Source organism: Podospora pseudoanserina, chromosome 1 (assembly GCF_035222485.1).
Source record: "Podospora pseudoanserina strain CBS 124.78 chromosome 1, whole genome shotgun sequence".
NCBI classification, from domain to species: Eukaryota; Fungi; Ascomycota; class Sordariomycetes; order Sordariales; family Podosporaceae; genus Podospora; species Podospora pseudoanserina.
In genome coordinates, this window is record NC_085920.1 from 2,891,778 (window position 1) to 2,910,980 (window position 19,203).

Here is a 19,203-nt window from a genome sequence, read left to right on the forward strand (position 1 = left end):
GTTGGGCCTCCACGTTGTGAAGGGACCTCCTTGTCTAACTGCTCGAGTGTCCATCTTTTCCCTTTTTTATTCCCCCCTTTGCAAACGACCCAACGGATTTTTGTCCATCACCACACCAACTCTCAACAGAGAACGGGCGACTCCAGCAGCTCGTCAAGGTTACCGCTGTTATCGACTCTCCACCGGTGAATCGGTCGATCCACTTGGTGTTCCAGCTACCGAAGGGTCCTGCTCGGCGTCCCAAGCCGTCGATCGTTTGGATTTGTACACAGACTACCGTCTGGGAGTTTGAATGGACTAATTAAAAAAGACACTGGGGATTTCTGGGCTGGCTGGGTGAGGCTAAAACATTTTACACAACCAAAACTGCTCAGCCGACACCATGTCGAGTAAGTCGCCCAATGGTCGTATGAGCGTCTTTGGTTTGCGGCTTCCCGAGTTTCACTTTGAAAAAGAAAGCCAGGACAAGAGCGAGGGAGAAACAGACGTAACTAGTCTTGGCAGCAGCACAAGCAGCGAGCTCTCTGCAAAGACCGAGAGGCCTGCTACGCCACGTTCCGAGACGAATAGCGGCAGCTCTGTTACCGGGCATTGCTGTACGTACCCAAGCACAAGCCTAGTGTGTACGAGCCAGAACAGTGGGTTCCGAAGATCTGGGTTCATGGTTGCTCACCACGCGTTTTCATGCAGATTCGCACCGTCGTTTCCCTTCTCAGCCCCAGAACAGGCCGATCCATCGAAAACCGGTTCCGAGCAAGTCTTATACCCCCTGTACCCCGCCAAACAATACCAACGCAGCTCCAACCACCACCACCACTACCACCACCACCAGCAAAAACTACACCAACTCGACCGGCCCCTTTGAGCCGCCTAATGAACCGGTCAGTAACGTGAAGAGTAACGACTCACCTCTTCAGCCTGTAACCAATTTCGCGCCTTCCTCACCACCACGCCCACACCACAACGTCTTGGGCTCTCCCTTCCAGCCCAAAAAAGCTCCCACCATGCCCGTCTCCAAACCCCCTCCGCAGCAGGCCATACCGGCCATCCATCCACGCCTAGCTTCACCTCCCCGCGGCGTACCGGATGTCATGACGACGGCAGCTACCCCGGCGGCCACCACAGAACCCAGAAAGCTACAGAGAAACAGAAGCCCCTCCCCCGAAGGCCCTCCTCCATCGGCGGCGGCCAACAAGCTCCATGCAAACCGTCTTCACCCTCGTCACCAATCCCCAGGTGCGGCGCCTAGAGGTCGCAGTGTCTCGGCCCAGCCACCCACAGGAGGAGGACCAAGGGGACTCTCTGTCGATGCTTCCAGGGCAGTGTCCAACCCACTCGAGTTCCGTGCGGACTCGCAGCCACGGTCCAGCGAAGCAGGAGGGAACCTCAGTCCCACCACTGCGGCCGGCGGTGCTGCCCCTCCAGAAACCAAGAAGAAAGTACGGAAGAGCTGGCTGCCTGGGGCAAGGTCGAGGTCCAACTCGAACGACTTGGGGAAGCCAAAGGGCACAGGAGCGTGGATCATGTCGCCGGATAACCAGGTGGATTACAATGTCGCTCCCTTGTTTACCGGGGATAAGGTGAGCAACCTCGATCATGAAATGCTTGGCGAAATCACACTTCTGACCTTAATTTCTGATGTCATAGGTCCCCGAGCTATGGAACGAACAGGGGAATGTGCTGGTGTACCTGCACCCAAAGGAAAGAGGGCTCGGGCCTTCGTTTAGGGTGCATGATTATGCGTTCAGTTCGTCGTTGATACTGAACGAGCTGTTGGTGCAGGAGATGATGGCCTCGGCGGCGATGAGCTCCGACTTTTTGGGGGTGGATGACGCCGAACGGCGCCAACAACGGCCGGGGCTGCAGTCGCGGAATTCGGGAGGGGGCGGTGGTCTTGTTGCTGATGGGCACTTGTATCTGCCTCTTGGGAACAACGAGGTGGACTGCCTCGTGGCGGCGAGAAACCTGTTTGCGTTTTTGACGAACCAGCCTTTGGTCGGGACGCCTCAGCAGCCGACGCTGTTTCAAGCGCTCATTCAGATTTCGGAGCAGTTGAGGCAGTTCCAGTTTACGAATTATGACGGGACTTCGTACGGCGAGTCGGTGGACGGGTCGTTTGATATGCTTCTTGATCAGTTTCACATCGCCGATGTTAGACACAGCCGAGAGAAGACGATTGAGGGTTTGGTGTTGGGGGAGCACATGAAGTCTTGGAACTTGTACAACGAAGCGTTTTCTCATGCGGTGGGGAAGTATGAGAGCTTGCTTGAGCTTAAACTCCCGCTCTACAACAGCATCTCGACCGTCACGAGGGAAAGGCTGGAGCGCGCTCATCTGAGTCTTGCCAACCGCCAGGCCAACGTCCAAGGCCGCCTCGAAAACTTTGAGTATCCCTCTCTCTTCGCCGGCACCGCCAGCTCCACCTCCAACCCAGACTACCGCATCGTCCGCTTCAAAGAATGGCGCGCCGCGTTTTCCAGGATGAGGACGTTTGTCCTGGGGTACTACAAGGACTTGTTCGGGTCCTGGCCACCAAAGGCGCGCTCGAAAAAGAACCACTTTACCCAGTCTGGTCTCAACCGCCAGTGTCTAAAGATGCTGTATTCCGACCTCTGCGCGCTGTATGACCTCTTGGTGGACAGACAGTCGATCACGCCCCGGGTGATCGACCAGGACTACTACGGCGCCGACTCGAAGAACGCAGAGGGAAAAGAAGACAAGAACAAGCCCAGCATGGAGCTCATCCCGGCGTGCGTCTCCGCCCTGAGGCAGATGCTCTCCGAGTTTGAAAAGTCTTCCCCGCCGGTGCTGCCGCCCATCCCGTTTGACATACCCAAGATCCCGACCATGACGGCCATCTACGAGACGTACGACAACCTGCCCGACAAGAAGAAGGCCAAGTTTGACAAGGGTTTACAGGCGCACGAGCTGCAGCTGATCATGATCAAGTCGAGGAACATGGACACGGACGCGCTGGGCATGCCTTTTTTGCAGGCGTACAAGGAGTTTGAGCTGAAGGAGGCCAAGGGGGTGCACCCGCACGACTTGATTGATCACCGGATTGGGCACTGGTTGTTTTTGTATGTCACGCTGCAGAGCCTGCCGATGCTGGTGGTGGACGCGCCCGGGTTGCATTACACGGAGGGGGTGGAGTACTTTTTGTGCGAGGCGCCGCAGGGGAACCCGCCGTGGAGGGCCGAGGACGTGGGGGAGGTGAGGAAGATGTGGTATCAGACTGCCGATCAGAAGACTGTGGAGCTGAGCGCGGATGTGGTGCTCTTTAGTGTGGAGGGGGTTTACATGAGGAGTCATTGTTGGCTGGCGGGGAAGGAGTGGGAGGCGCAGAACAAGGAGGGGTGGGTTAATGGGAATGGGTTGGCGGTGCCGGGGCCAACGGCGGGACAGATTGGGGTTGCGCTTGGGGGGGAGGGGGGAGGGCTGGGGACAGATGATATGATGGTGGCGGGGGGGTTGCCTTTTGCTAGCCCGTTGCATCCTCCCAGGGCTGTGTTTGCGGATATGGATCCGTTTAATGCTGGGGTGGGGGGGGGACATTCGAGAAGGGATTCGGATGGGAGTGTTGCTGCGCCGGGGTCATCGCAGGTGAGGGCACGGAGTGGGAGTCCGGCGCATCGGGCTAGGCATGCTTATCGGGCGAGTATTGCCATGGGGCTGGAGCCGTTGCCGCATGTGGGGAGTGACGCGCCGCCTCTGCCCGGGGACAGGACGTCTCGGGTGCCGAGTGCGGGGTCTGGGTCGAGCAGCCCTGGGTTTACCGGTGGGATATACGGGCCGGGCGGGCTGAGGGCGAGCAGGTCGGCGGTGAACTTGACCGGCCAGCAGGGGCAGCAGTGGCATGTGGGGGATACGCATATGGGAATGGGATCTAGGAAGTCGAGTTATGGTGGTGCTGGGGGTTTGCCCGGGGGGCCACCACCTGCTATTCCTGCCGCAGGGCAAGGACACTCGAGGGAAGGGTCTCAGGGTGGGAGCACGTTTGATGATATCTTGAAGGGAATGGACACGGGAAAGAAGAAGAAGAAGGGGTTGTTTTTCTGAAAAAGGAGGGTGTTACTTTGTTGACAGGCAGGCCGGCGCTTTTGTTTGGAAATGGTTAGGGTTGGGGCAGGGGATACAGGACAGATCAGTGACCATTTTCTTTTTTCTTTTTTTGCACATGTTTTATCTTGATTACCTTTATTTAACTCTAAACTTGTTTGTGAAAGAAAGAGAGATACTTGCATCTGGATAGATGATACCCACAACTTGTATATTCTTTCGGGTTTCTTGGTTTTGCTATCTTGGACTTTTTATTTTTATTTTAGTTTGGGGCTGCTTTATATTGATTTGAGGTACTTGTTGAGATAGTTGAGATAACACTTGAACAAAGACACTAAACTGAATATTTTCTTGTTTGCCCTCCTGTTGTCTGGCTGTGGAATATCGGTGTTGCAGTTCAATGATATTAGAAGCACATCAGATGAGGCACTCGTGAATATCTTTCTCAAGATCAAATCTTTTTATTTCTGGAGAAATCACAAGCTACCTACCTTACCCAAGCTAAAATCTTGACTGGAAAATGGGAAGATGAATTAGCCAAGGAAGCGAAGTACATTGTGCAGCATATGCAGGTACCACAGTGCACTAATGCAACTTTCACATGATACTCGAAGCTCGATGTGGAAGTGACAAGTGGGTGGGAGGGGGTTCAGCTACCGCAGCCTCGTCTCTTTTGCCCATTCAGTGGTTTTTGAATTTCCGCTTCTTTTTTCCAATCTTTCACCGTGGCCGCCGCTTCAAAAAGACACACACATGAACATGGTCGAGATGGCCAATCTTCTCACCACGTCCAGTGATGTCGGTCATTGTTTTCTCAGGCTGGTAAAGCACGCAGACCTAGATAGATCGTCATGATGGGAAGCTGAGCTTTTGGACGTGATAATACAAACTCCATCTCATTGGCTGCCTCGGACTTGAACTTGGGAACTGGATGTGGTTGTTGTAAGTTGATTCACAATATTACCAAAGTTGTATCATCCAGTGAGGCTATCCCTAGACAGAGGTTCAACTGCCATACGAGCGAGGTCTCATTGGGGTCGGTGTTTCAAGCCTTCTTCTTCCACGACCATGATTGACGATCTGGGGTCCAAAAACCCCAACAGCACACTCTCCTATACCTTACCCGCAGATGTATATCGTCGGATCCTCGGTATCCGGCAACCACCTCGACTTCCACATCTGGCCCCCAAATGTAAAAATCCATCTACATGGCGGCTGCCTCCCTGGCTGACGCCTCAACCCTCCATTTCCAATCTTGCCCTCATTGGCACTTGTAAATCAATATAGTAAAAAATCCTGATAGAGTCATCTCACTTGAAAATGTTCCCATGTATCTATATTGATTCAGCTAAACACCAGGCTCCAAGCCAAACAACGCCATTACCAGCCTCATCCCATAAATTATCTACCTACCCACCATACCCAACCGTCCTCAAAATACCAGTCTGCCTAGGTAGGTAGGTAGGCATTTACCAAAGACAAGAAAAATGAGGACATCACAATGCCACACAACCTTACCCGCATGCGCAAATGCAAAATCCCGAGATCTCGGTAGTGGTGGTGGTGACATAGCTGCCCAAGGCCATCAGCCAACCCTTCTCAAAACAGCAAATCTCCCAAATCATAAAACACATCATCAAGGCAGACTGCGCAAATCCAACATCAACACCCAACACCCCCATCTGCGGCATGGCGTCCGGCCCAACACACCACACACGGCGCCGATGCATGCGCACCACCCTCCAAGAGCAACATCTCAATTGTACCATGTGGTGCATGTCTTGGTAGTAACTAGTCCATGTGCACAGTGACAGTGACAAAAAAGTGACAGCTGCGCGTAACACCCCTTCCCCCCACCTACGTAACCCTCCTTCTTGCTTGAGCTTGTATTTGAATTTGTACCCAAGATATCATTCAAGTTGCTTGTCCCCCTTTTTTTTTTTTTTTTCCTTTTTGCGCCCGCGCATTGGCGCTCGTCAGATCCCACCCAAGGCCGACTTTGACTCACCTTAAAACAACAACACAAACAATAATGAGTGCTTACCTAATAAAAATAAAAAAAAAACCGCCTACCGTTCCAGGAAAGCAACAATCAACACGAAATCAGATCAAAGCTGGCTGTATGAAATCCGGCCTGTGCAGACGCTGGCTGGCCGGAGGTTCTTGTCTAAACTCTGATGGTGGGGTGGCATGGCGGATGATGGATGGTGGGTTGCATGCGAGAAGGGGCCGCCCCCCGTTGTGCAATGGCATGTCCCGCAAGGCTGGACCCAGACAAAAAAAAGCGTTGCTCCAATTCTCCGAAAGTTGAAGTTTCCCTTCAAGATGATGTTGTTCATCACCGCAAAATTTGGCAAGATTCGAAAACAATCCGACGGTCATAGAAACTTGAGATGGTCCATTTTCGCACAGGTAGGCTCCTGATAATCGCTCATGATCATTCGGCGCTCTTTGTGAACCTCTAAACGCTTCAGATCCACCTCGTCCTAGTTCGCGGCGTGCGGTATCAAAAAAAAGGCAAATGAGTTTTCGTAAATGCTGTCCTAGTCGTGTCTCGTCCATCCCTAGATCGCAAAAAGTATTCGATTTCATCAATTGTAACATTCGCGTCGCTATCCGCGTGCTGTGACGTGCGCATTTGAGCATAAGTGCCTCTCCCGTGCTCCCGCGGGCCGCCCAGAAGACACCATTTTCTGTAGCCCGTCTCGATTTCCGGTGAAGCAAGGCCTTTCCATTGGACGGTTGTATAAGTGTGTTAGAGCTGAATTGACCAATCAGACACCCCTGCCACACCGATTTTGGAAAACCGCCCAGGGCTCACACACCATGGAGGGGGGACCAGAGACTAGAGGAGGCTCTTCGAGCTGCCCCAAGGCACAGAAAACTCGACGAGAAACCCTCGCCTGGCTGCTTGTCTCTCCTCTTTTCTATACCCGTACCCTCTGGCCTTTAAAAGAAACATCTCGGTTTCCCCAGCTGGCCCGGACCTATCGTTGGACAAACGACCTCCTGAAGAGAAAGCTTTGCCGTATCGGTTGCCTTGTTTTGTGTCATTCGAACTTGGCTCACACTGGCCTGCTGTCTCATCCACATAACCACATACCTAGGCGCCGCTAGCCCCGTATTATTGATCCGATCTTGGACCAACCATGTCATCCCTCATGCTTGACCGCTCCAGAATTCGCGGTGCAGGTGGGTTCCCATGGGGGGAACCTGCTGCTGCACCCCGCAGCCAGGGACTTGACCGGGACTCTGCAAGTACCTCTTCCCAAAGTGACGACTTTTCCGACCTCTTTGACTGGACGGCATATGAAAGGCATGGCACATCTGATGTGACCACACAATCCCAACACTCGGCCGAAGGCGCCAAGGGTGTTCCCGCATTCCCCAGGTCACCCCAGTCGTCACCCCAGTCACCCGGTCCTGCTTCCGATCTTGATGGGGATCTTCCCATGCCAGACGTTGAATCAGACCCCCACGTTCTCGTCTGGCCCGTCCTAGGACCGGAACCAACACGCGAGATGTCGCCCATCGAGCTCCGTCCCCCTCACCTCGGCCAACCAGACATGGCTGCCTCCAGAGCTGTCCAAAACGAGCGGCCCCAGAGCAAGAGGCCTCGAGTTCTGGAGTCCCCAGAGCAAACCAAGGAGGTACGCGATGCCGGGGCGTGCTACCACTGTAGGATGAACAAGAGCAAGGCAAGCAGGGCCTCTTCTTCCCTTCTCCCTGCCCACCTCATTGCTGACTGGGTCTCTGTACATAGTGCTCTCCTACTTCTGCCTGCGAACCCTGCTTGAAACATCCCAAGCCCGAGCTGGCCTGTGTTCGACAGCTTCTGTCGAGCATGGTCGCCAGCCAAAGTGGTATGCTTGTCTCGGTGCCATGAGAGCCGAAGTAAAGACTGACTGTGACGTCAAGCACGCTGGAACTTGAGCGAGCCTCCGAGGCGTGAACCTATGAATGAAGGCGGGTCCTTCGTCATTTTTGTCTCTTTCTCAGACAAAACCAACAGTCGTTGCTTGCCCTTGACGGTGGCTCCCTTCATTCACCCTGACCAGGGCACTCGGTTTGGTATCTCATCGTCATCGCAACCGCTGCAAGAGAATGCCCTTCTGGCGTGGGCACAGGATGATATGCAGATGGATGACAGAATCGATGACTTTGAGTCGCTCCTCAACCACTTCCACATCCACCATGTCCGCGGCGAAGGTTTGAAGAGGGCCATGGACCGCGCAACTGCGGGCAAGTCGATCAAGGCTGTGGAAAGCCAGAAGAAGCTCCTGTCTAATTTGTTAGAGTTGAAGCTGATGTGGAAGATCTGGAGTTGCAAAGACTTCTTTGGCCGGCGGCAAGAAGCCGGTGCTGGCCGCCCCCTTGGGTTGCAGTTCTCTTCCGTTCAGAGCTGGCTTCGCTTCACCGCGGCCTCGGCAATTTCGAGGCTCGAAAAGAACATTCTGGAGGTCTTTGATGAATACCTCAAGAAAGATGCTGCTGGCTTGACAACCGCGACCAAGCCGATTCTCGAGCTTTCGAGATGGGTGGCGCTCTGGCAAATGATCTTGGTCTACCGCCGGTCGCTCAGGCTGCTCCAGGAGCACAATGAAGCGGAACCATATGTGCCAGGAGGTGAGCAAAACCCCAGACAAAGTACTCCACCACCGTTGTGGTACTAACAACAAAACAGTTGAGACCAATGAGAAGCGACGGAGGTTTCGAACGACAACCGCGGACTTGTTTCGTAGCGTTGTTGTGATTTACTGGGAGCTGTTCCACAAGCCAAAGACAATCCAGAATATCCAGAACCCCGAGGCGAGACTTTTCGGAGATGATGCTCTCCATAGAGGGTTCCAGAGCGTGGTGGCTGCTGTGCCAACATTCTGTGAGTTGCCGTCCTAAAAATCGGCATCGGCGATGTGATCGACTGACGGTAAATTTCCCAACAGACCAGCAAGTGGCAAATCTGAGTTTGCCGGCAGACGAGTTCTTCCGGGCACATCTTGTCGACAGAGACCTCAAGAAGCCCAAGACGAAGCGCCGCTAGCTTCATAATGGTGTAGCTCTTGAGTGAGGGCGCTCTGGGTATTTGTTATGATTGACGATGTCGATGAGGTTGATGACTCGATGACATTTATGACGATTGATGACTGTTTTCTTGGCGTTATGGATGGGAAAAGACAAGGCCCCCGCGGGTGGTTGGGGTGTTTGGGTGCTCAAGAATGTTGCATAGGCCCGAAATGTTGCTTGATCTGGCATCAAGATTTGTCAGGTTATGCTGAGCCGGGCACTGGAGGTTTTGTCGTCTTTGTGAGGTGTTACTCTGTTTTGCCTTTTGTCTGGGAGAAAGTCGAAGAGAGGTTGTCAGATACGTTCCAAAGATAGAAACATACTCTCAACCGTTCGTCCATCATGGCCTTGAGTGCAGCCTAGCCGTCCATATTCAACAATCCTGCATCAAGCAAGTACATTGACTGTGACGATAAACTTCTTCTTTTCGTCACCATGCTTCCCGACCTTCTTGAACAACTCCCTCAAGTCGTCAAGATCGAGACCTCTCGAGGCCTCTTTGCTGATGGTGATCTCGAGATGTAACTTGTACCTCTTCCCCTGCTCAGCGCTGGAACGGAACGAGATCTTGTCCCTGATGGCCTCATTAGACTTGGGCCACGCTGGAATGACTGTTGCCAGTGCTGCCGTTACAGCCCCCGTGTAGTCTGCCCAGAAACCAGCGTTCGGATCTGCCGCATCGACAAGCTCGCGAAGATTCCGCTGGAGCTGTTGATCGATAGGGCCCAGGTTTGCGCCCCAGCGTGCGCAGAGTGTCACAGCCAAAACCGCGCGAGCCAGATGCGTCAGACCCGGTGAGTCAGGATGGTTGATGGCATCGTGGAGAGCAGAAGACGCGTTGGCAGCATCACTCTCGCCCATTCGACACCAAATGTGGCTGGCGTAAAGGGGACCAAGCTGCAGACTGAAGACGCTGGCTACGCTGGTCAAGTCGAAACCGGGCGGAAATGCCGAGTGCAAGGTGCTGAGGAGGGCTTGTAGGGTTGTGCCACCTTGTGCTGGACCCGAAGGAATTGAGCTCTCAACGTCATCTGGAAGTGACAAAGGATTGCTGTTCCTGATTTCCCGAGGTAGCATCATCAGCAACGCACCCTCCCGGTTGCCCCCTGAGCAGAACGTTGCTGAACGTATAGGGGGCACTGCTGCAATGAGAGCTTCAACAACAGTGACAATGGCTGGAAACTGGGCACGTCTGCGTTTTGACATGCCAAAGATTTTGCCTTCAAAAGACTTGTTGACTTTAAGCATCTCCTTGGTTTTGTTGAAGAGCTGTCCAGAGGCCGTGTATGATCCGATTGATGGGATCGGATAGGGCTGGATGGGATTGTTGTGCATGATCATGCTTCCGTAACCCCGGAACCCTCCGCCGCAGAGAAAGATATCGATCCCCGCCTCCTTCCCCCTCGCCTCAGCAGCAAGCTGGGCGAGGGTGGGAAACTTGGCGCACAGTGTCTGAAAAGCCTTAGCCATGCCATCTTGGAGCTTGGCTTTTTCGGACGTCTGCACATCAACGTGGGCGGTATCGAGAATCTTGATGAGGCGAGCAGCTCCAAACGGCAGACTCTGTCCCGCAACCGCTGCTTCCACCTCAGGGAGAGGCTGTCCCTGGTCCTCTTGATGCCCAGAAGTACCAGACGTGTCCATCCACGTCATCTGAACACTACCGCCGCCGAGATCGAGAATCAAGCCCTTCACATCAACAAAACTTGACCGAGCCCCCACGGCGCCAAAGAGGGTCTCGACTTGAGGCGAAAGGATATGCACGCTCAGATCGGGAGCCTCGGCACGTATCGCCTCGAGCATAGACGCGGCATTCTCGGCCCGGCGCATGGCTTCTGTCGCAAAGACGATCAGCTGACTGGGAGGCACATCATAGCTGTCGACAGCAATAGACCTGAAGCGTGCCAGTGTCTGCGAGACTTGCTTGATTGTCTCATCGGGGAAGACCAAGGGATGGTCGCCATGTGCCGATGTTGATGGCCGGTTCAGGGCATCGAACAACGAGATGGCCGCCCTTTCTCGGTAGAGACACTTGAGCAGGCGGGCCCGAGGAGGGCAGAGATCCGAGACAGAGAATCGAATGCCATTGCTTCGAGGGAAGCATGATGTTTGATTAGGGAATGGTTACGGAGAAGGAAGAGAAGAAGGGGCGCTCGGCTTACCTTCCCATGTCAACCAGGGCATAGCGGTGGTTTTTGCTGTTGGGATCCCATCTCGGCAGCTTCTCCTTGTAATTGCCAATAGTGACAATATCGACGGTGGAGGACATGGTGATCAATTGGGGGCGGAGTAGTGAGTGGGTGTAGTAGGTAGGTAGGTAGGTAGGTAGGGAGGTAGGCAAAGAGGTGAAGTGGACGCTCTGACTTTTGGGTTAGGCAAATTTGGAGCAGCGCCCAAATGTTGCTAGCCTCGTGACGTTACTGCCCAAAACTCGCGTGGTCCTTTCTCAAAGGCCCGTATCCGATAATGCACGCAATCTTTTGCGTATTGCAGCTTCCATCTGCAACTTTGCGCAACGTGGTCCGGCGCGACTGGAGCAGCTTGAAGCAGACTCGGAACGACAACGTCGGATGTGGTCCCACGATTTGGAACTGGCTGATTCACCAATGAACTGTAAGGGCCCGAGATGACGTTGGTGCAACCATGTCAGCCGATGACGCCTTAACCGCCGCGCTCCCATCCTCCGTCTATTTATGATAGTGCGCTATCTTATCCCACGTTCGTCGTTTCAACCAACAATGTCAGGCATAGGAGGCTGTGTAACGCAGTAAGTATGAGTAAGGATGCAAATCTAGTATGTATTATTTATTATTATTGGTATACCTCTCATGTCTTGAAACCCTTCACTGGCTCTCATGGCCATATTGTCGCCCTCAATGTGTCTGCCTTTTCTGAAGATCCAAGAAGGATGGAATACCTATCCTGATGTTGGATAGGGGAGCTGGTGGCGAGAGACTGTGGCTCTCCGTCTGCTCCTGGTACAGAATGCCGCCTGAGTGCGATGTTCCAGTCAAAGATGGAGCCGCTCAGGCCAACGGTCAGTCCAGCCCGAAGCATGATCTCGTAGTCGACGAGCGCACGCTGGTCCCATGTGAGTTGCTCGAGAAGCTCTCGGCCTTCCGGTTCATCCAGCATTAAATCCTGCTTGTATACCATCGTCACGCCCACCGCCTCGGCCTTTTTGGATAACTTTCGTCTGCGCTCTTCTGTTTCTCCCGTGGCAACAAAAGCAAAGCCGGCCGTTGAGTTGGTGACAAGCTCGACCAAGGTAGAGACCTGGTCGTCGAAGGGTGGAAAGATAGGAGTCGCATCCGCCTCTGTCCTGAGATGTAGTCCGGGGAAAGTGCTGTGCTGGAAACCCTGCTTAGGGTCCAGATTCAGTTGATATTTCTTGTGCAGATTGTACAGCGCAATAGCGGCGAGCACTCTGGCGTCTTTACGCGGCCGTAGAAGACGGCCAAAGTTCTTGGCCAGCTCTGGGTTCCCATATGCTGTTGGGAAAACCGAGCTTATCACATCGGAGCTGAACCGTATGGGAAACGGACGTGTCTCTGGGTCCTCTGCCCTGTCGATGTACGACTTGATCTGCTCCGACAACGTATTCATGTCCTCAATAACGGAGCCATTCAGTTTAGCTCCAACATCTTGTAAGCTAATCTTCCGAGCTGATTGCACCTGTGGCACATCCCAAAGCTCGTTCATGGATCGATATAATTTCAGCTGCGGGCAGTGTTCCGATAGCGTTTGGTTGAGGTATTCATAGTCGAACAAGTAGTCGATAAACTCCCCGATGTAGGGACCGCCGCCGTTCTTGGGCCGGGTATTCGCAACGTTCTTATCGTCGCGCTTGATGATCCGGGGAAGAACCAACTCGGCTGAACAAATCCATCCGTCAGTTTGCGTACCTCTTTTGAATGTCAGACTTCTCCATCTTACCACCAGCCTCGATAGCGAAGCGAATGCAGTTCAGATGCGCGTCTTTGACTTGGCCAAAACCTCCAGATTGGGGATCACAAGACAGCATCAACCCTGGTGTCCAAGTCTTGCTCGCGCATAGCTCCGAGATACTACTGCCATCTAGTTGTCCGCCAACATCGTGATCCAAGAAATCCGTGATGAAGATATCCCTTTCGCTTTTGAACTGGCGAACGACGCTGTTATACGCCGGCTGGTCCGAGACCATGTAGGCGACCAACCATACGACAATCAGTGCCGGACCGGCGAACTTGAGCAGATAAACGAGGCGCGGGGAGGCCAGCATGGCGACGACTGTTGAGATGGAACAATCGAATGATCACATCAGGCCTCGACGATTTCAGCGAAAAGCCAGAGGTGTCCAAAAGAGGGGTGAGGCACAGTTGAATTCTCACTCAGGCAGCGAGAAAAGGGATGTATCCCCCGATGCCTGCTCAAGGGATTCCAAATGCCAGCTGAAGGAGCTGATGAGAGATCATCCCTCCCAAAAGGGAATAGCCCAAGCCATTATCAATGGTGTGCCGCGTGTGCACACCAGCAGCCCCATGCTTATCATGGAACCTGGACCTGAATTTGTGCCCTGAGTGTTTTGATGGAAGAAGGTGAAGTTTGGGATGGGATTGTGATGTTTTTATATCTGGATATATAATGTCTGGGCTTGGCCGTCGTCAAGCTGTCAAAGTGCCTTCCCGTCACGGAGGCGATGGATCAAGGTAGTACCCGCATATGGATAGAGTGGCACACATCCTTAGCACCTCTGATATCAGCCGTCCACAATAACACGAAGACTGTCCCTGGAAGCTTGTATTAATGTATTTGTTTCTGAGCTTGTGCGCTAGTTGCTCGCTGAATTTACCGCTCCTATTCTCCGTTTGGAAGTACCCAACTTAGAGGAGTGCGCAAACCAAGCTGCTGATTTCAAGAGCGAGGTGTAGAGTCGCTTCTTGAACTCATGGACACGGCCAGTACGAGAACCAGGTCCCAAGATCGCCATCATTCTTCCCGAGAGAGAATAAGACGCGGTTCGGAGAGCGGTGTGTCCCACCGAAGCCAGAGGTTTTGATACGACGATGCTATCCAAACCACGTTCTGTGTATTGTACTCTGTGGTCTCGTTTATAGAGCGCAGGTGTGTCTGTAGATGCTCGAGCGCACAGACGGGTATGCTTGTAGAACCTGGCTTCTCAGATTCTGGTAGATTTGCTTCGTTTCAACTCGACAGCATATCAATGCACAAATGTGCCTAAACAACGACAACAGGACTGACATATCATGAACTATCCCAAAGTGGCTCCAATAGCCATCAAGACGAGCCCTTGCTTCGTATTTTCATGCGCACAAGGATCCGAAAGGGGAAAGTTGTGGGAGTTTGCGGGATGTGAGTGGGCAGAAAACAACTTTAAAAAACGGCCACTTAGGGTCGCCCGCCCAAACGCGTCTGGCACGCGAAAAAACGCGACGAATGCCCCGGTCAACCCCTCCCACAACTTCACAAGCGAGGACCGTTGTTGATGTGGTCACACAGTGCCTTCTTTTCCCTCTCGTCCCAACAGTGTCCTGGGCTGCTGTCATTCCCATCTCATCAACCGCTTCCTTGGGATCAATCTAAATGCGAAATAGCTGGATCATCCTGACTTACCATCTTAATGCAGCGGAGACACCCCGCCGGAGGTGTCTGACGTAGTAATATCCATCATCTCGATCTCTTCCCCAGTCGCTGGTCCAGAGTCCACCCGCGCTTCTGCGCTTCTTTTTTCCCCGCCAAGTGGTTTCCTGCATGTCGACTTGCAGCACGCGAGAATTCCCCCAGCCCCTTCGTTTTCCCTCGTTCGCCTCGACTTTTTTCTGCAAGCCATTCGATTCGCTCTGCTCTGCGCGACGCGTGAAGATATCACGAACCCACCCACTGTCACTACTCCTCCCCCCACTCGCCTGCCACTCCTGCGCTACTTTTACAAGCCACTGGCTGGTCCTTGAGCTCCCATCCATCCCCAACCGGAGACGCGTTGCTGCCAGCCGAACAGCTACGCTGCCCAACTGGCAACTTGATATCCATAGTCAGATCCCCAAGAGGTCCACGAGTCTGCAAATCCACGAATCCACAACAGTTTGCCCTCCACGCTGCCTGAGGTTGGGGTTCCATCCCGGACGCAGCATCGCACACACCCCGCGGCAAGAGCTTGAAGTCGTCTTCTAGCGGGCCTGGGCCCTGTCGGCGACTACTGCGAGTGGAGAGTGGATAAAGTGTTCAGGGGACCTTGCGATCAAGGGTCCGCTGCCCTTCCTGGCGCCGCCCACATTCACAGTCACCACCCCCCCCCCTCCCCACCCCCCTCTTCTCTGCCCAGCAACAGCACATAGCACAGTTACATATTCCCAACATTCCCGTCTGCTGTAGTCCCCTTCCCCCTTCCTCCCCCTTTTTCCTTCTGCGCAGTCACTCCTTTTGCGACCAGATTAAACGGCCGGTCGCGCTCGGCGCAAGGGTCTCAGATGCTCTACGGACACTCCAACACATGACGGACAGCACAGACAGACGACTACGAGACTGGCGACACGGTACTTTTTCTTTTTCCGTCACAAAATTCCGACGATAATCTCAACCTCCCTGATCTGGATTTTCCGTTTTTCGCCATTAGCAATTGCCCGAGGAGCTTATTGTTGTTGTTGCCGGACCTGGATCTTGCGGCTGTGCACTTGCTTTTTTGCGGTTGCGTTGCTCAGACCCCAGCTTTCCCCAGCCTATCCGTCACCTTTTGACCAGCCATCCGATTTTGACATGCGCTGCGCTACCTTCCCACTGGCACCAACAAATCCCCAAAACGCGTCAAAACTCCCACAACGCGCCTCCAGAACTTGATATTGAGCTTCCCACAGACAATCAGGTAGTTGGGATCTGTCTGTCTCTCTCTCTGCCTGGCTTGACACCACCAGCAGAGAGCGCAAAACAATCAACGAACGCGATACGATATTTACGACACAAACATACGAACGACTTCCATTTTACTCGCCAAAACATCACCCCTAATTCCAAACCCCAACCGAATTCCCTAGTTTCACCATAATTAGCTTCTTTATGACGCACTAGCATTCCGGTCAAAGACAAGATGAATCAACATTCCGGTTCGGCAACCCTCCCACGGGGTTTCAGGTTTGAGATGCCCAGGACACCGGAGCCCTTCGCAGAAAACGATGAGGCTCAAATCCCTTCGCCACCAAAACCACGTCTAAGGTTGGTCAAGAGGCGCGTTGTCTCTCAACTCACGGCACCTACTCAGCAGTTTCTCGCTTCTGTGGCTGCCGCCGACGTTCCAATTCCCAGCATTGAGGAGCCAGAGACGAGTTCGCACGACTTCGCCATGGGGAACGCTGACTCTTTCCCCGCGAGAATGCGCCACGAGGAGATGGATGCGAGCTTTTTGCAGCCCATCGGGCGAACATACGAGCTCCCAAAGACGCCAGCACCCGACTTCATCCCGTGCTTATCGCCGGGGCAGTACCCCAACTGGACCCTTGACTCGACTGCCAGCAGCGTCGAGTCGACACCAGAGCCAGACTACGAATCCAGCAGACCTTCGACGGCTAGGTCGACATTGACTAGCGCATCCTTGTTCAGCCGCTTTTCCATGCTTTCAGATGACGACAACTGCGCCAGCCCTCTACTAGAAAGCAAAGAGCACTATCACCAAGAAGAACCCGAGCTTCCGCCGGCAGCTGGTAAAGCCAAAGCCAGGAAGGCTCCCTGGACCAAGGCGATGAGCGACCATTTGTGGTCAACGTTTATCCTGTATCTCCAGGACCCCAAGGTGACACCTTTCCGGATGGGCAAGAGCTGCCTCCCACCTGACGGTGTCTGCCTTCGCGTGGCGCGCGAAGCAAAGAGAAGTTGGAAGGGCGCCAAAGCTTTGACGAAGAAGACCAACGTGAGCGATGGAAGGAAGAGTGGCAGCACTACACCCACCGCCGAGAACAGCAGCACATTTATCCAGTGGCCTCACACTTGCGCCGCGACCCGAGTTCACCTGCGGGAGCTGTGCAGACAGAAAGCTGCGGCGGGCGCGAAGAACCCACGCTTCCTCCCTCGCAGCACGACCCCTTTTGCGCAAGCTGCTGCGCGTCACTCCAACATGCGCCCGGCGCTGGCGCATGAGCCTCTTCAATTCGCGACCCAGGACATGTCTCTGTCTCTTGCCTTGAGCACAGCAGAAAGCATGCAACCAACTGGTCCCCTGGCGCAACTCACGGGCTCAACCCCTGAGCCTGTGGAGGAGGAGCAATCTAATGCTACTGAGCCCTTCCCACTGGCACCGGCTTTTGACATGCCGATTATCAGCCCAAATATCGAGACTTTCGAGGGCGGGCCTGGTTTCGCCGAGTGCCAACGTTTGGGATCCCCCTTTGGCGCGAAGAGCTATGGACCCAGCTCCTCGGGATCGCTTGCCACCGTGCTTGGCTTGAGTGGACCAATGCCTCGCAGACAGAGCCAGACACTTGGCTCTCGCCGCACACTCCAGTCACCAGTACGAATGAGCAGGTCGGGTACTCAAAAGCGACGTCACACCCAATCCAGCGTTCCTCGCGTACGACCTAGCATCGGCGCTGATCTGTGGCTCGACCCCAACTTCAGCATGAACTCCACGGGCGACGCTCGTGCCGACCGGGAATTCTGTTCCACAGCGTCGAGCCACCACGATGAGCTGTTCATCCCAAGGATACCTCCGGTACCTACCCTGAGCTCGTCCACTAGCATGCCCAACGTGGGAGGCCAGTTGTTGGAACCTCCAGCTCTCCAGCCTCCCCGTCTTGGCTCTCCATTCAAGGGTCACCGAGCGACCCGCTCGAGCTTCAGCTTCCCCAGCAGAATGCACCGGGCGCAAAGCGGCAGTGTCGACCTCGGCATGCTTGGGCGACCATTTGCCACTATCCAACAGCCCTCGGCCGAGTCGAGTACCTCTCCCGTACGATCCAATCTTGCCGGCCGCCTGGCTTACCTTGACCAGCGCCTCAAGGAGATTCGGCAGAGGGAAGCGAACCGTCGATCTCAGTCACCGTTGTAGATGTGACAAACAGCAATGGTGACCACTGTTCGGATCATAACACTTCACTTCTTTGTACATGCTTTTACCAGTCGGCACATTTTATTGTGGTGGCGGCTATCAGTGCCTAGACTTTACGACACATTTTTCTCTGACGACGTTTACATGAGAACAAGCCTGCTACAGAGGGCTTTTATGCACGACCTTTTTTCTTTTCACCCAAACTCATGATGACTAATTGGCGCGAACAAACGGAAATACCCCCGCTTGGTGGATTTTGAACATACTGCATCATCTTGGAGCATTGTGTTCATATCTTGTCGGTGTGGGCGTTCTTTTATGGGATGACATTTATACCCTCCTCACTTACCTGACAGACTTTGGGTCGGCTCTTAACCTGGTTGGAGTTGGAAACAAGGATTGGGAAGGTTTTCTGGGGGAAAGGGACAGACTTTCTTTTCTTGTGGTTTCTATTTTTCTGACACTTGATGTCATACACACACACACCTCTACGGGAAGGTTTTCTTTTTTATTTCTTGTCATGAAAAAAATGGCTATGATGTGAATGATTTATTTGGGATATACCACCACATTTTACAGATGAGAGAAAGAGAGAGAATACAGGCTCTGGAGATATCACATGTCTCAACTTTTTTTGTTCGGGTTTGTTTTTTTCTTTTAGTCTGGCGAGGTGTTTTTCTTTCGCATAGAAAGGAGTGATTTGCATGGTAGGGGAGAGATCAAAAGTGTTGTTGAGGGTTTGCTTGATGGGTGTTAAATCGGGAGTTTGATGGAGGGGGGATGATATGAGATGGGGGGGGGGAAGTGTATATACTTGCCCGAATTCTGTTCCTGACCGATGGGGCAACACGAACTTTGAAAATTGAAGTTGAAGATGTGGATATTATATATCTTGTTGAATTTGGGATCGTGACGGCGTGTCTTCCATGCCATGTGACTCTGTACTACTGCATTTGCGCACCCCTCCCCCCAGAGACCCCATCTGCACACTAACTCCACTTGTACCTGGCATTGGCTTTCCTGGCTTGCTCCATATTCTTGACCATCAG

General features: G+C 53.4%; 5 protein-coding genes across 5 annotated transcripts; 3 read left to right on the plus strand and 2 right to left on the minus strand.

Moving 5' to 3' along the window:
- Positions 1-407: 407 nt before the first annotated feature.
- QC764_108140 (uncharacterized protein) lies at positions 408-4,059 on the plus strand (the record flags this gene model as incomplete). The annotated part of the gene is made up of 3 exons (XM_062942074.1): positions 408-596; positions 691-1,580; positions 1,648-4,059. The coding sequence occupies exons 1-3, from the start codon at positions 410-412 to the stop codon at positions 4,057-4,059; spliced, it is 3,489 nt and encodes a 1,162-aa protein (XP_062804995.1). The 5' UTR covers positions 408-409.
- A 2,990-nt stretch (positions 4,060-7,049) lies between these two features.
- Positions 7,050-9,437, plus strand: QC764_108150 (uncharacterized protein). The gene is made up of 5 exons (XM_062942075.1): positions 7,050-7,757; positions 7,823-7,922; positions 7,978-8,685; positions 8,744-8,938; positions 9,003-9,437. Exons 1-5 carry the CDS (start codon positions 7,209-7,211, stop codon positions 9,098-9,100), a joined length of 1,650 nt encoding a protein of 549 aa, XP_062804996.1. The 5' UTR covers positions 7,050-7,208; the 3' UTR covers positions 9,101-9,437.
- Positions 9,438-9,510: 73 nt separating this feature from the next.
- Positions 9,511-11,392, minus strand: RTG2 (retrograde regulation protein 2; the record flags this gene model as incomplete). Its single annotated transcript, XM_062942076.1, has 2 exons — positions 9,511-11,212; positions 11,286-11,392. The coding sequence occupies 2 exons, from the start codon at positions 11,390-11,392 to the stop codon at positions 9,511-9,513; spliced, it is 1,809 nt and encodes a 602-aa protein (XP_062804997.1).
- A 505-nt stretch (positions 11,393-11,897) lies between these two features.
- On the minus strand, positions 11,898-13,520 carry QC764_108170 (uncharacterized protein). The gene is made up of 2 exons (XM_062942077.1): positions 13,060-13,520; positions 11,898-12,998 (listed from the first exon to the last, which is right to left on the minus strand). The coding sequence occupies exons 1-2, from the start codon at positions 13,382-13,384 to the stop codon at positions 11,977-11,979; spliced, it is 1,347 nt and encodes a 448-aa protein (XP_062804998.1). The 5' UTR covers positions 13,385-13,520; the 3' UTR covers positions 11,898-11,976.
- A 3,332-nt stretch (positions 13,521-16,852) lies between these two features.
- On the plus strand, positions 16,853-18,154 carry QC764_108180 (uncharacterized protein; the record flags this gene model as incomplete). The annotated part of the gene is made up of 1 exon (XM_062942078.1): positions 16,853-18,154. One exon carries the CDS (start codon positions 16,853-16,855, stop codon positions 18,152-18,154), a length of 1,302 nt encoding a protein of 433 aa, XP_062804999.1.
- Between the last annotated feature and the right edge of the window lie 1,049 nt (positions 18,155-19,203).

Coding starts and splice junctions, on each gene's coding strand:
- QC764_108170 (XM_062942077.1), bottom strand. CDS start 13,384: ATGCTGGCCTCCCCGCGCCTCGTTTATCTGCTCAAGTTCGCCGGTCCG. Junction 12,999..13,059: donor CTTCGCTATCGAGGCTGGTG/GTAAGATGGAGA, acceptor GGATTTGTTCAG/CCGAGTTGGTTCTTCCCCGG.
- QC764_108150 (XM_062942075.1), top strand. CDS start 7,209: ATGTCATCCCTCATGCTTGACCGCTCCAGAATTCGCGGTGCAGGTGGG. Junction 7,758..7,822: donor GTAGGATGAACAAGAGCAAG/GCAAGCAGGGCC, acceptor CTCTGTACATAG/TGCTCTCCTACTTCTGCCTG. Junction 8,939..9,002: donor GGCTGCTGTGCCAACATTCT/GTGAGTTGCCGT, acceptor ATTTCCCAACAG/ACCAGCAAGTGGCAAATCTG.